The 18,362-nt window shown below is 47.4% G+C and overlaps 1 protein-coding gene across 2 annotated transcripts in view; it reads right to left on the reverse strand.

The window, feature by feature from the left end:
- Positions 1-18,362, reverse strand: part of DELE1 (DAP3 binding cell death enhancer 1) — a 68,911-nt gene that overhangs the window by 45,735 nt on the left and 4,814 nt on the right. For both annotated transcript variants that reach the window (XM_075344385.1, XM_075344384.1), the window contains exon 2: positions 12,868-12,976. In XM_075344385.1, coding sequence (XP_075200500.1) covers positions 12,868-12,976 — 109 coding nt within the window. The remainder of the gene's footprint in view (positions 1-12,867; positions 12,977-18,362) is intronic.

The raw sequence follows: 18,362 nt of genomic DNA on the forward strand, positions 1-18,362 counted from the left end.
TTGATAGATCGGGCATTTCTGAACGCTGCAATATAAAATTGTGTGTATTTTTTAACCCTTTAATTTTCAATCATGTGAATTGGCGGTGATTTGAACTTTTAGGTTTTTTGTTGTTTTTTTTTTATTTTTATTTTACTAGTCCCCCTAGGGGGCTGTAAGGATCAGCAGTCTGATAGCTCATTCATTTCTCTTGATCATACAGGGTTTTTTCCTAAAATAAGCCCTCCCCCAAAAATAAGCCCTAGCAGGGATTTTCAGTATTTTCGGAGCAAGGCTTAAATATAAGCCCTCCCCTGAAAATAAGCCCTTGTCCCGGATCAATAATGAGGTGTCCGTGCAGCTAAAAAAGTTACAGATACTGCAGGACACTTCATTATAGAAAGCATCACCCTGCAACCACTCACCAGACGCCGAGCAGAGGACCTGCAGTGATCGCACCCCTGCACACATCCGATCTCACACACACACACACACCGGATCACACACATACTCACCACATCCAGTGACACCGATCTCTTCTCGCCGGCAGAATCCTGAGAGGCTGTGCGGTGGAGTGCAAGAACCTGACAACAGGACCTGCGCACCACACGTGACTTCCTCCCATCATTCCCTGCGGCCGGAAGCGTTGGATGTGTTGTGTGTGTATGTATATATATATATATTATATATATATATATATATATTTAGTGTGTGTGTGTATATATATATATATATGTGTGTGTGTGTGTGTGTGTGTGTGTGTGTGTGTGTGTGTGTGTGTGTGTGTGTGTGTGTGTGTGTGTGTGTGTGTGTGTGTGTGTGTGTGTGTGTGTGTGTGTGTGTGTGTGTGTGTGTGTGTGTGTGTGTGTGTGTGTGTGTGTGTGTGTGTGTGTCGGCAGCAGGGGAGGACAGCGTGCAGCCCCCACCAGAGATCACGGGAGGACCTGGTAAGCTTACCCCCCAACCGTGTTTCTCCATGAATAAGACCTCCTCCAAAAATAAGCCTTAGTGCTTTTTTCGGGGGGCATAAAAAATATAAAACAGTGTCTTATTTTTGGAAAAACACGATAGCTGCACAGCTCAGACTAGGAGAAATGCTCGTCTTCTGTTACAGCCAGCACTCTGCCACCTGTAACAGAAAGTGAATTGAGAGCGAATATGTCTGGCTCACTGTGTATATATAGTAGGTGCCCAGAAAAAAGTAAGAATCAATCAAATAGAAATAGCTCTGGCACACTGAAATAATTGATAGCATGGAGAAAAATTCTTTGAATGCTGAATATATTTATTTGTGCAAAGGATAAGTGATAATTCATCCGACGTTTCGACCATATAACTTAGGTCTTTATCAAGGACAAAGTTATCTATATGGACAATGGGAAGGTATGTGTTCTATTGCATATGGACGTCGCCAATAGGTACTAGAAGGACAAGTATGAGATCCTTATGCACTTGAGAATGGTAGTAGAAAAGGTAGCAGAGGTCTTTATCCAGAACTGGAAACGATATATAATTGTGGTTGATTCTGAAATACTATGCTGTGGTCAAAAGGTATATTTTTAGGAGATGGAAAGGAACGATGTGGTTCTCTCACTGAATGGTTCTCAGTTGCCTCCAAGAGACAGATGCTTTACGTAGCATAAGGGAGAAACCAACAGGCACTGATGCCATAAAGAAGTCCATATGCAATAGAACACATACCTTCCCATTGTCCATAGAGATAACTTTGTCCTTGATAAAGACCTAAGTTATATGGTTGAAACGTCGGATGAATTATCACTTATCCTTTGCAAAAATAAATATATTCAGCATTCAAAGAATTTTTCTCCATGCTATCAATTATTTCAGAGTGCCAGAGCTATTTCTATTTGATTGTAACAGAAAGTGAGTCATGATAGTGACAGGAGTCATCACATGACCCTGTGCTACCATGGCAACCATCGGTTCCCTGTGATCATGTGACAGGGCTTCAAATGGCAGCGGGTAAGTGCATGTTACCCGCAGTGGACATTTAAAATCACGCTGTCACATTTTGACAGTACAATCTAAAGGGTTAACAGGCGCAAGTGGATCACGGATCCACCTGGGCCTGCGAGGCACACATGTATGCTGTACAAATCAGCAGACATGTACAAGGATCGCGGCTGGCTCACCTCAGCAGCCAGTGGTGATAAGGCTACTTTCACACTTGTGTTTTTTTCCTTCAGTCGCAATCCGCCGTTTTGGAAAACAGCGGAATCAGTTAACGGATTATGCTGCTTCCCATAGACTTGTATGGACGATGGATTGCGACCGATGGACCTGCTTTGCTTCCGCTGGCCGACGCTGCGTTGCATCCGCCGGGCAGAAGGAACGCAGCATGTAACATTTTTTGAGCAGCGGAATCCTTAGGATTTCGCTGCGCATGCTCTCTCTGGCTCCCTGCTCCCATAACCAGGATACAAATCGGGTTATTAAGCAAAGCGCTTTGCTTAGTTACCTGATATTTACCCTGGCCTCGTGTGCAAGGAGCCAGCGCTAAGCGGTGTACGCTGGTAACCAAGGTAAATATCGGGTAACCAAGCAAAGTGCTTTGCTTAGTTACCCAATATTTACCCTGGCTACGTGTGCAGGGAGCCCGACACTTCCCCGCTCGGCTCCACCCCCTCCCGCACTCCACTCCGCATGTACACACGCACACAAATACAGACACACACACAGACACACACTCCCTGACCTGTCCCCAGCCATGCAGTCCCCGGCACTGACGTCCTCAGCGCCATGGCCCCGCTCGGCTCCACCCACCCCGCACTATGCCCCCCGCACACATTCTTGGCGGCCGAACGATCAGCTGATCGCCCGGCTGCTGTGAGCCATCAGCTGATCACCCGACGGCCGGCTGCTGTGAGCCATCAGCTGATCGGCCGGCTGCTGTGAGCCATCAGCTGATCGCCCGGCGGCCGGCTGCTGTGAGCCATCAGCTGATCGCCCGGCGGCCGGCTGCTGTGAGCCATCAGCTGATCGCCCGGCGGCCGGCTGCTGTGAGCCATCAGCTGATCGCTCGGCGGCCGGCTGCTGTGAGCCATCAGCTGATCGCCCGGCGGCCGGCTGCTGTGAGCCATCAGCTGATCACCCGGCGGCCGGCTGCTGTGAGCGATCAGCTGATCACCCGGCTTCCGGGTGATCAGCTGATTGTTCACAATAGTCTGCCGCGACAGTAAAACTGTACAGAAAAAAGAAAAAGAAAAAAAAAAACAAAAACTGATGCGGCGGAAAAACCGGATCCGTTGCATAATTTTCCATGCGGCCCGTCCGTTTTTTGACGAATGCGGCTTGATACTGAGCATGCGCAGTGCAAAAAAAACACATACGGCGGCCATAGGCTTGCATTGTAAATCGTGTTGGATCTGGCGCAATGCGTTTTTTTGCCGCACAAAAAAAATGTGCCAGGCAATGTTCCATCCGGCCGCCGCATGGGCTAAATATGCCGCATCCGGCAAAAACTGGACGCAACGTAAGGCCATGCGGCAAAATACAGCGCTAATGTAAGTCTATGCGGGAAAACCGGTTGCGTTTTTTCTGCAAAGTGCCGTATTGTGCCGCTCAGCAAAAACCGGATGTGTGAAAGCAGTCTAACCCCTTCATGATTTAGGACGTACCAGTACATCCTCTGTCATTAAGGAGTTAAAGAGATTGTCCAGGCTTGGTTATAAGTCTGCAGTCCCTTAGGTGTCAAATTCAAATTCAAATTCAAATATGCTTTATTGGCAGGACCAAAATGCAGTTAGTGTTGCCAAAGCAAGAGTAATACAGTAAGTAAGGTGGGAGGGGATCAGGGTTATGGGGAGTTGGGAGGCACAATTTGGGCTCTGACAGTCCATTTAGGGGTCTTAGGTTCCCCTCAGCTTATGACATGTGGTGACATATTGGGCGGCGATCTCCACCATTGATTCCTCTTCCCCCAGTAGGTTGCGGAGTTTCATGTCCTCATCCATGGATGGAAAGCCCGGGCTATGGGTGGTAAATTTCTGGAAGTGGGAGGCCCTCACTGCTGAGTATTTGTCACAGTGCAGTAGGAAATGCGTCTCGTCCTCCAGAGCCCCCTGCTGGCAGTGGTGGCACAGTCTGTTCTCCCGCGGCTTGTATGTCTGTCGGTGCCGCCCTGTTTCCACCTCTAGGCTGTGGGCACTCAGTCTGTACAGGCTCAGAGTCTGCCTGTCTTTGGGGTGGCGTAGCCTTTCCAGATATGGGGCCAGAGTGTAGTCCCTCCGCAGTGACCGGTAGATGGTGAGTTTCTGGGAGTTCTCTAATTCACTCTTCCAGTCCTCTATGTATTGCATCTTGCGGCTCTCTGAGATCTCTTTTATTTGGGCTTTTGTCAGGGTGTGTTGCTGACTTTGGTTGCCGCAGTTCTTGGCTTGCTCTGGGCTCCGGCTCAGCAGGGCTTTATGATGGTAGGAGCTGGGGTTGCTGTTCTGTATGTGCGCCTGGTGTGATAGCGCCCTCTTGTGTATAGTGAACCATAAGGGGAATCGGCCCAGCTCTGCCCGACAGGCTATGTTTGAGGTGCTGCGATGGACTTGGAGGAGATATTTACAGAACTCCATGTGGAAGACTTCGGTAGGGCTGGAATCCCACTTTGTGTGGTCTGGGTAGGTCACTGGGCCCCATACCTCGCTGCCATATAACAGTATAGGGGTGATGACGCTGTCAAATATCTTGAGCCAGACTCTCACAGGTGGTTTGAGGTGGTACAGTTGTCTTCTGATGGCATAGAAGGTTCTGCATGCTTTTCCTTTCAGGGCTTCTGCTGCTTGCTTGAGGCTCCCGTTATTGCTTAGCTCCAGACCGAGGTAGGTATAGCTGCTGGTTTTCTCCAGCGTGGAGCCATTTAATGTGAAGGAGGGAGTGTTTATTTTGTTCTGGTTCCTCTTCTGAAACACCATGACTTTGGTCTTCTTTTGGTTGATGGGAAGCGCCCATGTGGTGCTGAATGTTTCCAGCACTGCCAGGCTATCTTGGAGGCCTTTCTCGGTTGGGGAGAGTAGCAGGAGGTCATCTGCGTACAGCAGGAACTTCACCTCTTGGTCATGCAGACTGAGGCCTGGAGTGGGGGAGGACTCTAGAGCTGCTGCTAGTCCATTTATATAGATGTTGAATAGAGTTGGACTCAGGCTGCAGCCCTGTCTGACCCCACGGCCCTGTCGGAAGAAAGCCGTCCTCTTCCCGTTCACCTTCACGCTGCACCGGTTCTCAGTGTATGAGCTCTTGATCACGTCGTAGGTTCTGCCACCTATTCCGCTCTCCAGAAGTTTCAGGAACAGGCCTGGATGCCACACTGAGTCAAAGGCCTTTTTGAAGTCCACGAAACATGCAAATATTTTCCCCTGTTTTTTGTCGTGGACGTGGGTCTTGATGAGGCTTTGCAGGGTGTAAATGTGGTCCGTGGTGCGGTGGTTTGGCATGAACCCAGCTTGACTTCTGCTGAGGACATCACCCTGGGTGAGGAAGGCGATAATCCTTTTATTAATGATGCTGTTAAACAGTTTTCCCAGAATACTGTTGACACAGATCCCTCTGTAGTTTGCTGGGTCATATCGGTCTCCATCCTTGTAGATGGGCGTTATGAGACCTTGATTCCACTCTGTGACTGCAGTGTGAGGATTCTCCAGTGCCTGGAGCAGGCGGACACGTGGCCATAAGTATGCGATATGTCCGGGGGGCGTGGCCTGAGCGGCATGTGAGGCAGACGTGCGGAGGGAGCGCTCCTGAAGAATCCTCACCAGCCGGGGTTAAAGTAGTTTTCCTCCTTCCCTGGAGAGGTGACCTCTCCCACACTGCGGAGGGGGCTTCAGAGACCGGAGCAGCGGCATGACCCGAGGACGGAGGGCTGATAAGGAGGCGCTGAAGCGTGGGATGCAGGCCACCAACATGGCGCCGGCCGCTGGAGCTTCAGGTGGGGGCCGGGCGTGTGGTGCTGCAGCCTGCCTCAGCAAGCCTGCACGAGCTCAGCCTGCGGTGCCTGGGGCTGACTGCAGCGTGGAGGGGCAGCAGGGGACTGTGCGTGTGCTGGCTGCTGCCAGTATGGAGGAGGGGGAGAACCCTGGGAGAGCAGAGCCCACCCTCAGAGACGTGCTTGCAGCAGTAAACGCCTGCAATGCTATGCTGGCCACCTTGAACATGCAGATGAGAGGAATTAGAATGGACCTTTCATCTATCAGGCAGGAGCTGCAAGGGGTTAATGCAAGAGTCGGTTGGAGCCCTGGAGGACCGGGTCAGCGCCACAGAGGATAAGCTGCCCCCTCTGACCCGGGACCCCGGCAAAGCAATTCACAGTATCTAGCTGCTTAGGGCCAAGGTGGATCACCTAGAAAATAGATCCCACAGATGCAATCGCCGCCTGGTCGGGGTCCCGGAGAAGGCAATAACCCAGTGGCCTTTTTTGAAATGTGGCTTCCTAAGACCTTGGGCACGGATCTGTTTTCTCCTTTCTTCACTATTGAGCGGGCACATAGGGTCCTGACCACCACCACCACCTCACCACCTGACCACCACCATCTCACCACCTATACTCCTCAAGCTGCTGCACTTCATGGACAGGGACACCGCACTCCGCAGAGCCCGGAAGATTCGGGATCAGGCTACTGACAGTCACAAGGTCTCACTGTACCCGGATTTTTCCACCGAAATCCAGCAGAGGAAAGCGCAATTTATCGACGTCAAAAAACGCCCGAGGCAGCCGCAGATCCCTTATTCAATGTTGTACCCTACCAGACTGCGAGTGGTGGCGGATGGTGGGACACAAGTTTTTGACACATCGGAAGGATGCTGCAGCATGGCGCGATACCAACCAAAAAGTGCTGCCCAGAAATAACCGCTGAGGATTGTTGATAGTTCCATGCTGTTGGATTTGCTGAAGTGAACTTGCTATGTTAGGCTGCTTTCACACTACGTTTTTTTAACATGCGTCATGAACGGTTTTTTGTGTAAAAGCGGATCCTGTTTTTACAAAAAAAAAAAAAAAACGCATGCAAACGCAAGTGTTATTTTGCAGGATCCTGCCACTTGAAGGCATGTGATCGGGAGCGAGGGGAACTGAACGTGATAGACTGGGAGCCAGCATCTGACAGCTGCAGACGCTGGTAACCAAGGTAAACATCGGGTAACTAAGCGAAGTGCTTTGCTTGGATACCCGATATTTACCTTGGTTACGAGTGTCCGTATCTGCTAGGCGCCGGGCTGCCTGCTCCCTGCACACGTAACCAAGATAAAGATCGGATAACTAAGCGAAGTGCTTTGCTTGGGTACCCAATATTTACCTTGGTTACGAGCGTCCGCCGCTCTCAGGCGGGGGAGAGAGAGGGAGAGAGGGAGGGAGAGAGAGGGAGGGGGAGAGAGGGAGGGGGAGAGAGAGACTGATCACGTCAGGCTGGTTTCTGTGCATGCTCAGTAGAGCAAGCAGGATCCTGTCTATCAGCATACCAGCGTTCACATGCGTTTGCATGCAGTATAGTCAGGATCCAGTTAAAAACAGTATTTGGACGCAGCTCAAAAACGCTATAAATAGCGTTTTTGAAAAAAGTTAAAAAACTGCAAGTCGCTGGATCCTCACAATAACGCACGCAAACGCATGTGAACGCATGTTGACGCGAATCCATTGCAAATGCATTGAAATGAAAACGCATTTGCACTGGATCCATTTTTGCGTTAAAAAAAAATTCATGACGCATGTTAAAAAAAACGTAGTGTGAAAGCAGCCTTACCCGGCTGAGATACTTATGGATGGTTGGCAGGAGCCATCAGGATCTCTATGGGATATGTTTAGCCCAACTTCCCTCTGAGAGGAATGTCCTGGTTTACTGTCCGTTTCTGTATTGTCTTATTTCTCGGTTATTTGCACCCGTTCGGTATATGCTCATCTAAAGGGAAGTGCTGCAGATGGGTCTGGAGGTCCCCGTTGCTGCCCCCCGCTGTTGCATATGTACACTCACCCCTATGGCGAAGGAGGTGAATGTAGTGGCCTGGAATGAAGGATACTCTTATCAGAAACGTACTTGGTGAAGGAGCGGATCCACCTGCTGCACAAAAAATGGATAGCCCACGAGTACCACTCTGTATATTGCACACATTCCGGGGGGTGAGCGTCCTAGTACACAGGATGGTGCCGTTTGAGTGTCTAAAATCTTCTGTGGATCAGGAGGGTAGATTTGTATGTCTTTACTGTGTCCTTGAAAATATGCGCTGTATTCTAGTTGCAGTATATATCCCACCGCCGTACACAGGTTAACCATTAAAACGTACAGTGGAACCTTGGTTAATGAGAACAATCCGTTCTGGGAGTCTGCTTGTTAACCAAGTTACTCGTTCAGCAAAGCAAGATTTCCCATAGGGAATCATTGCACTGCAGACAATTCGTTCCACAACTTGTTAAATGTCCCATCCTGGTCCCCTATTGTGCCATTCCACATATGCACAAACACAAGCACACATATTATGCTCACCTTACCTTCCGTTCCCTCGGCGGCCTCCTGGAACTTGCAGTTCGCCAGTACAGGCTGTGTATTGGGTAACCATTGCGACCGATGCCGGATCTTCCGCACTCAGCGCGCTGATGTCAAAGGCAGGAGCCGCTTGCCTCTGATTGGCCAGCGCTCTGCCTTTGAGTAGCGGCTGACAGCGGAAGTTCCTTCATCGTCGCGATGGTTACCGATACACAGCCTATACCGGTGAACTACAAGATCCATGAGGCCGGCGATGGAACGGACGGTAAGGTGGGCATAATATGTGTACCTTCCGTTCAATCGCCGGCCTCATGGTTCTTGTAGTTCCCCGCTACAGGCTGTGTATCGGCAAGCATCGCGACGAGGGTGGACCTTCCCCTGTCAGCCGCTACTGAAAGGCAGTGCGCTGGCCAATCAGAGGCAAGCGGCTCCTGCCTTTGACGTCAGCGCGCTGGGAGCGGAAAGTCCAGCATCGGTCACGATGGTTACCTGATACACAGCCTGTACGGGCAAACTGCAAGATCCAGGAGGCTGGCGAAGGAACGGAAGGTAAGGTGAGCATAATATGCGTGTTTGTGCGTACATGTGTGTGTTTGTGTGGACTGCAAGAGTGGGTTAGAGCGCGGTGGTTGTACGGAACCGGAAGTGTGTGCGGTGAGTATTTTGCTCGTACAGCAAAGCTTGCTCGTAAACTGAGCTACAAATTTACAGAAAGCTTTGCTTGTTAAGCGAAATACTCGCTAACTGGGTTACTCGTTAAGCGAGGTTCCACTGTATACCTAAGAAATGCATTCAAGAAGTTCTATAAGATCTGGGGGGCATGGTTGGATACCCCGGGCCTTCCCTCCTCGGCATTACTGCAGGACAGTGCGGGAACCAGGTCATTCTTCTCGTAACCGGTTGACAAATTTACTGGCATAGGGTGAAATGCGTATCGCTGGAACATATATGGCTGTAAAGATGTTGGGTAATTTTTATTATGGGGAGTACATTGGAAAACAATATGTAATTTGTGACCCATACTGATGTGAGATGTGGACTACAGGTGCATTGTTTACTTTGTAACTTGTGTGTTTTTTGTTACGGACTAAAGGTCTTTCCCTTTCTGTGATGTTTTTGTGGGGAAATACATTTTTATGTGCGTTGTATAATTTTGCTGTTAAATAAAAATGAACCTGATTTAAAAAAAAAGTATGCAATATGTACACTTCCCTCCACATTCAGACTAAACTGTCCTCATTCAATACACTCACAGTTAGCAAAAGCACGCCCATCTAGTCGCCATGTGATCGCATGTATGAAAACCACATATATGCGGTCACCTGCCCACCGCCGGAGAATCCTCACAGCACACAGTGTGCGAGATGTGAAGATTCACAAGTCTGCAGTCACAAAGTGACAAAAAGTGACTGTGTGCTTGTAGCTTAAGGCTGGGAAAACTCATTTAAAGGGATCCAGGCTGTAGATTCATGCTATGGCTCACATGACAAACATTTTTTGTAGCTCCCTGAGCTCTTTTATTGCAACAATATTGCAGCACCCTGTTTTCCTGTGAGATGGAGGCTGAAGCTGAGAGGAACCTGCTGAAGTGTCAGTTATAATCACACACAGCTCTGCAGTGAGAGCAGAGAGCGGCCGTCACACATCACACTGGTAACGCCCCTTTTATTTAAAATAAGTCTGGAGGCGGAGTTATCTTCCAAGCAGCATCCGCCCCATAGCCTGGAAGAGCTCATTTACAGAAAGTGATCAAAGATGATTTTCCACAACAAGGCATCTGATATGAGACAGTCAGGACATTTTTCAGCATTCTGTAACCTGTATGCCCATATTAACAGGTTAGAGGGGTCAAATGTGGTGACAGATTCCCTTTAAGGCTACATGCGCACGCTGCAGTTTTTTCTGCACACAAACTGCACCTTGTCAGAGAGAGCCTGGAAATGTCCCAAAAAAAGGCTTGTAATGTAGGTGCATTTTTGGTGTGTTTTTTGTCATTGCGTTTTTTTAAAGGAGAAAAAAAAAATATGATAGGAAAGGATAATGGATAGAATAGAATAGATGATAGAAAAAAATAGAAAGAATAGCTAGATGGATAGATAATAAGAACAGAAAGAAATAACAGAATAGCTTGATATAAGGATAGACAGCTCGGTTAGTTTTTTATTCTTTTTTTTTGGGGGTAAAAAAAAAATAACATGGGGTCCCCCCCCTTTTTTCATATCAGACAACTGGAGGCTGATATTATTAGGGTGGGAAGGGCCATCGTTATTTGGACCTTTTCAGCCTAACATTAGCAGCCCATAGCCACACCAGAAGTCCATAAGATGCGCCAATTCTGGCACTGGACCCAGCTCTTCCCGTTGCCCTGGTGCGGTGGCAATCGGGGTAATAAGGAGTTAATGGCAGCAGCCTATAGTAGCTGCCACTAAGCCCTAGGTTAGTGATGTTTTGCATCTATGAGACTCTCCACATCACTAATCTGTAAGTGAAAGTAAATAACCACAAACAGCCAAAAAAATCCTTTATTTGAAATAAAATAAAAAGCCACCCTCTTTCATTACTTTAACCCCCAAAACACCCCTCCAGGTCCGAAGTAATCCACATGAGGTCCCACGACGCTTCCAGCTCTTCTACATCCCTGTCCTGTCACAGCAAGCGGTCATACAGCATGGCTGCCAGCTGTGAGTGTGGACAGAGCCGCAGCGATCAGAATGAACTAGGGTGAACCCTTACATCACAGCTACGGGTCCTGCAGTACGGCGGGTGTCGCAGCAATGACGTCACGGGTTCACTGCGGTTCAGGCCGCTACTGAAGTGAGCCGCGTGATTGGCAGCGCCGTCACGTTGAGTCCTCCAGCTACGGCTCATTTCAGTCGCGGGCTGATGTGCGCTCACAGGTGGAGGACTCGAGCTGTGACAGCAAACACCTGAGTGATGGCACCGCCGATCGTGCTGCTCACTTAAGTCACTCGGGTGGTTTGCTGTGACAGCTGGAGGACTCCACCGCTGATAGAGAGACTCTCTTCAGTGCAGTACTATTTAGACACGCCCACCGGCGGCTGTGATTGGTTGCAGTCAGACAGCTGTCACTCAGCAAGGGGGCTCGTCTGACTGCACCCAATCACAGACGGGGGGAGGAGTCAATATGTACGAGGCTAATGAGCGGGTCGGGAAGATGATGAGAGGCGCGGGAGCCGTGTGACAGCCGGTGATCGGTAACTATGTACTGCCTGGGGAGAAAGAGGAGAGGGCGCAAGAGAGACAGAGACACCGACACGGGCACCACACTGACACGGGCACCGACACACGGACACCGGCATTGATTTTGTCATTCTGGAGCTAAGTTGGTGAGCTGCGTTTTTGTTGACAAAACTGCAGGTAAAACACATGCAAAATGCATGCTAAACGCACCAATTTGATAGCATGCATTTTTCCTGCGTTTTTGATGCCCTCATTGATTTCAACGGGTGACAAATGTTGACAAAAACGCAAGAATGAACATGCTGTATCTTTTTTGTCACAAACTTTTGACAAAAAAAACGCTGACAAATAAACTGCAAAGTGCGCATAGCAAATCTGACTTCTCATAGACTTTGCTGGGAAGTCAGAAAGTCCTGACAACAAAATTGCACCAAAAAACGCGGCGTGCGCATGTAGCCTAACTCCACTTGGAGAGGCATACAGCTTTGCTGCCATCTACTGGTTATTAATGTTAATAGATTTTCTCCAGTTATTCATGGTGCACTATTTTGACAAGTGTATTTTTCCTCCCTGATGAATAAGATAGATTAATTAATCACGTAATTATTCCTTAGCTTTCGGCCCCATTAATTTATCTTTTGTCTTTATTTCAACAATTTATTGATCGGATATAGTCCCCTTGTGTGTATATATTTATGACCAAAGGATTTTTTCTGTTTTCTCTCTTCTATATTGTTTTATAAGTACATAAAACAATATAGAAGAGAGAAAACCGAAAAAATCCTTTTTTATTTTATAATGATCCTTTCCTTCATGCAGGTTTTAAAAGAACAAAGCCTATATATATATATATATATATATATATATATATATATATATATAACAGAAAAACGTCCCAAAAGAGTATAATAAAAAATGTATCTTTATTTGAATAATCCATGATAAAAACACAAGTACATGTTTTTATCATGGATTATTCAAATAAAGATACATTTTTTTATTATACTCTTTTGGGACGTTTTTTTGTTGTATATAGGCTTTGTTCTTTTAAAACCTGCATGAAGGAAAGGATCATTATAAAATACAGAAATAATGTGAGTAGGCCTCGCTTGTTCATAACTCCATACGGCAGTTACAGAAATGGCTGGACCAAAGGTGGAAGCCCACCTGAAGACCACCATACAGGTATCCCCCACTTATCACGTACCTTCTGCTACCAGCATTCTGTCCCAAGGGAATCAAGGATGAAGGGTTCAGCGCTTCAGCCTCTCCGTGTACACAACCCTGCACGTTGGCTACATGGACGCGGTTTAGGGCTGAAAGAGAAAGAGAAGGTTGCTACAATCAGCTGATCCTGGTTATGGCTTCTCCTCACTCGCAATTGTGCCATGAATAAGGAAAGATCTAACCATCCTCCTAGAGCAACGTCTCCCCACCATCCGGAAGTGAAGAACACGGCTCCTTCCAACATGATGGAGACAATGTCAAAGGACAAAAAGGGAAAACTAATAGGGTTGGAGAACAAATATTGAAATTTTAGGTTCATGACCTGGAAAGTTCCCAGATCTTAATCTCATTGACAACCTGTGATCAATCCTCAAAAAACGGGAGGACAAAGAAAAATTGAAACTGTGATGAACGCGAAGAACTGATTAGGTAAAACTGTGATATCATCAGTCAGGCTATGGCCCAGACATTTATATCCAGCTGTGTGAACGAAGGACAGAAGTCTTGAAAAAAAGGGGCACCGCTTAAAATATTGAGTCTTTGCAGAAATTTAATATCTTTTTAATAAAAGTTTAAAAACTTATGAAATGCTTAAAACTATACTTCAAAGTAGAAATGGGACAAAAAAAAAACCAAAAAACACCAAAGCAGAAAAAAAAAAACAACAAAACTTGTGTCCGTCTCAAAATTTTTGTTACTCTGCATTTCATAGTTTAAGAATGATTTAAAAACCATGAAAACGCATTAATTTACTGGTGGTCTGATGGATCTTGTTCCCGCCGTCACCTCCCGGTGGAGCCGCTTGCCGCCGTCACCTCCCGGTGGAGCCGCTTGCCGCAGTCACCTCCCGGTGGAGCCGCTTGCCGCAGTCACCTCCCGGTGGAGCCGCTTGCCGCAGTCACCTCCCGGTGGAGCCGCTTGCCGCAGTCACCTCCCGGTGGAGCCGCTTGCCGCAGTCACCTCCCGGTGGAGCCGCTTGCCGCAGTCACCTCCCGGTGGAGCCGCTTGCCGCAGTCACCTCCCGGTGGAGCCGCTTGCCGCAGTCACCTCCCGGTGGAGCCGCTTGCCGCCGTCCTGGTTCTTCATCGTCCGAAGCCTTAATTTCATCTTTTGCTTTTTTTTTACATTATTTGTATCTTTTATGTAGCGGTTGTGATACTTTAATACTATAAACATTTTATTGTCGCTGTGTAATTGATTGAGCCGGTTAGCGGGGGTTTAATTATACAGTGAGTAAATTACCTGGGCACAGGCTCCCACAATCTGTAATCACAAGCCCTGTACACGTGGCCATCCAGCCACAGATTAGGAGACGGAACATGGAGCCAAGAGTAGCAAGAAAAGAGCTTTTTATTCCTAATTTATCTCTACTTATTGAGGCGGGAAAACTATTTGCTGTTTAGACGTGTAGATTAGAATCTCCGAACAGAAAGATCCTGGGCCACACATGGCTCAAACCATACATGTCGCTTCCAGATGGAAAAAAAAAAAGATTTGGTGCTGGTCCATTGACCATCCCTTTTGAATCTGTGTCCACATTTTACGATCAGCGTAAACAGTTTTGTTTCATAACATAAAATACATAAAAAAAATAAATAAAAAAACAGAGGGAGGTTTCCCCAAGTTGTTCTTCGGATCTGGTCTCTGATAGATGGCACCCATGTGCTGTCCAATGCTTTTGAGGATGGATGGGCTTATCCGGCAAATCTGACCACAATAAGACGTCTCCAATATTTTTTTTATGCAAATGATCGGATTACATAAAAAAATAAAATAGACTAGGAAGAGTGAAATAGCCCCATAAGTTGTAATAGATCAGCGTCATGTCCATGGAGCACAAATAGAGGGGGGATCTAAAAGGGAAACAGAAAAAAAATGTTTTGGGGACACAGGGATGTCCAGAGGAGTACCGTATATACTCATGTATAAGCTGACTTTTTCAGTACATTTTGTATGCTGGAGAAGCCTCCCTCAGCTTATACTTGAGTGAGGGTCCCATTTCCGGATTGTAAAACACACTTTTTTTACCCCCATAACTGGGAGGAAAATGGGGGTGAATCTTATAATCCAGATAAAGGTTACTCCGACGGCGTGGGGCCACGGGATGGAAGGTCGGGGGTGTTGCGGTGGTGTCGTCGCTCAGGAGGGTCGGCAATACTGTAGGCTCAGGGGTGTTGCGGCTGGCACCATTGAGCGTGCCGGCGGGCTGCGGGCTCCATTGAGCTCACTGGTGGTTGACACAATAGGCTTCGAGAACATGGCTGGGGAAGCGGAATGTCTGCAGATTGAAATCTCGCTCATTGGTGCCCACTGCGACACCCTTGAGCCCACAGTATCGCCAACCCTCCTGAGCCGCGACAACCCTGAAGTATCACCGTCCTTCTGTCCTGTGACCCTCCTGAGCTGGGACACTCCCGTTCTCCGAGCCCGCAGCATCACCGACCCAGCCTCCGCCGACCCCACCTCCTGAGCCACTACCGCCACGCTGCCCTGGTGAGCTAATATAAGAGACACTTGGATTATAAGACTGACCCCCATTTTAACATTAAAAATTATGTTTTCCAATTTTCCTTCTCTAAATTTGGGATGTGTGTCTTATAATTCTAGGCTTATACTCGAGTCAATAAGTTTTCACAGTCTTTTGGGATAAAATTAGGGGCCTCGGTACGCCCCTGGAAAACCTCAGAAGTTAAACTGGCATCTACACCTTGTGCACATACTCCTCGCCTATAGAGTTGTTCACGGCTTTTTTTTTTTTTTTAAGGGGGCCACAAAACAGATCAAATCTGTCCATTTAAACAGATAGGTCTGCGGAAAAAAAGGACATCCCTTACATGCCAACCAAGTACCAACCAAGTACCGTACTTTCTGCTTTTTACTGTTTTAGGCCACGTTCCCACGATGAGCATTTGGTGAGTTTTGATGTTGCAGATTTTCTGCACCCATTATGTGAATTGGATCCAGCGCTATGATGAAAAAAGATCCGTTTTTCTTCTTCTGTGCAACAAAAATGGATGAACGAGTCCTGATGAGTATGTGACAAATGTTGATCTTTTTTACTAGGTGGGGAGATCCCAACAGTACGACATGACTTGTGCTTGATGCCCCTTATTATGGGCTGCAAAAAACAAACAAGCAACTCCTCTGTGTCACCCGGTCCATGCTGCTCCCGTGACGCCTGAGTGCAGATACCGGCAGATCACGAAAAACGTCTGCTGACGATCATGAACAGGAAAATAACATAATACAAAAAAAGATACATCTACAATAATTGCACTATCTAGTTTTAATTCCTTAAAATTGATTGAAAATAAATTCTTCATGGATTCATTCTAGACAGACAATGTTGTGCAAGTGATGTCCCTGCTGTACCGGAGGTTCAGGGTCCGGCGGATTATACATTACACATTGAGGCGCCGCTCCTCTTCCTCTGAGAGGATTGACAACTTTTCTTTCGCAATCTATTTTGGCCTTGGGCTTCATCCACAGCAGTGTGTGTGTCACAGCCTGAGAACGGACTGTCCGGGGGGCTTGGGAGCCGGATACGCCGGCCTCTGAAGAACCGTGGTGCAGGGACAGTCCATAGGTCTCCAGACCAGAACATGACAGCATCGGAGATCACAGCAGAGTACAGGGGCACAGCACACGGAGGGATGTAGGAATGAAATAGGGACAACATAGAGGGGCAGCGCTGTATCTCCATGTCTCCCATTTTAGGATATGTTCCTATGTTCAGTCTTTGGTGAGGTTTTTACCTCAGTATTTGTAGCTAAATCCAGGAATTTGTAATAAATACAGCAGTGGTGCTCGTGTTTCTATTATACTTTTGCTCTGATTGCTCCACTCCTGGTTTTGGCTACAAATACTGAGGTAAAAAATTCACCAAATACTCAATGTGTGCACGTGGCCTAAGGCTGCTTTCACACATCCGGTTTTAGCAGTGCGGCTAAATCCGGCTCTAAAACCTATGCAACAGATGCTGCGAAAAAAACGGATCCTTTGCATAAGTTTTTACATACGGCCCGTCCATTTTTTGCTGCGCATGCTACTGAGCATGCGCAGTGCAAAAAACGCATGCGGCGGCCGGATGCGTTTTTTGCCGCATCCGGCGTCCATAGGCATGCATTGGAAAAAGCGCCGCATCAGTCGGATGCGGCGCAATGCTTTTTTCTTTCGCCGGACAAAAAAAAAAATGTGCCAGGCAACGTTCCATCCGGCCGCCGCATGGGCTAAATATGCCGCATCCGGCAAAAACCGGACCGAACGCAAAGCCATGCGGCACAATCCGGCACTAATGAAAGTCTAGGCGGAAAAAACGCAACCGGAGGCCAAAAAAAAGGTTGCGTTTTTTCTGCAAAGAGCCGGATTGTGCCGCACAGCAAAAACCGGATGTGTGAAAGCAGACTAAGGAAGCATGGTTTTGTACATCCCTCAGAAAAAAAAAAAAGTAAAACGGCATTGATGCACATCTAGTCCTTTAGGCCACATGCACACTTCTGTATTTGGTGAGGTTTTTACCACAGTGTTTGTAGTTAAAACCAGGAGTGGGTGATAAATACAGAAGTGGTGCCCGTGTTTCTATAATACTTTTCCCGACTGTCCCACTTCTCGTTTTGGCTACAAATACTGAGGTAAAAACCTCACCAAATACTGAGCATGTGCATGTGGCCTGAAGGACTGGATGTGCATCAATGCAGTTTTACTTTTTTCTGAGGGATGTACAAAATCATGCTTCTTTAGGCCATCTTCACATGTTGAGTGTTTGGGGAGGTTTTTACCTCAATATTTGTAGCCAAACCCTGGAGTGGAACAATCAGAGGAAAAGTATAATAGAAACATGGGCACCACTTCTGTATTTGTCACCCACTCCTGGTTTTGGCTACAAATACTGAGGTAAAATCTCACCAAATACTCAGTGTGCACTTGGCCTAAAGCTAATTTAGGCTTCTGTTCCCACGTAGCAGAAATGCTGCATTTTTTTCCTTTTTCTGCCACTTTTTGTACAGAAAATCAGTTGAATTTAAAGGGAATCTGTCACCAGGTGAGAGCAGCATAATGTAGAGACAGAGACCCTGATTCCAGCAATGTGTCACTTACTGAGCTGTTTAGGGTAGTTTTGATAAAAAACAATCTTTAAAAGGGAACCGGTCACCAGGTTTTTCCCTTATAAGCTGCGGCCAGTACCAGTGAGCTCTTACATAGAGGATTCTAGAATACTGTATATAAGAGCCCAGGCCGCTCTGTAGAACGTAAAACACACCTTTATAATACTCACCTAGGGAGCGGTCCGGTCCAATAGGTGTCACTGCTCTCAATCTGGCGCCTTCTATCTTCTTGCGATCATTCTCTTTCCCAGCTCCATGTGGATGACACGTCCTGCATCATTCACACAGAGAGGCCTTCATTTCGCTCCTACGCATGCGCATTTTGATCTGCCCGGCTGGGGGCAGAGAAAAGTACTGTAATGTACAGGCA

This window comes from Anomaloglossus baeobatrachus, chromosome 4 (assembly GCF_048569485.1).
Source record: "Anomaloglossus baeobatrachus isolate aAnoBae1 chromosome 4, aAnoBae1.hap1, whole genome shotgun sequence".
Taxonomy (NCBI): Eukaryota; Metazoa; Chordata; class Amphibia; order Anura; family Aromobatidae; genus Anomaloglossus; species Anomaloglossus baeobatrachus.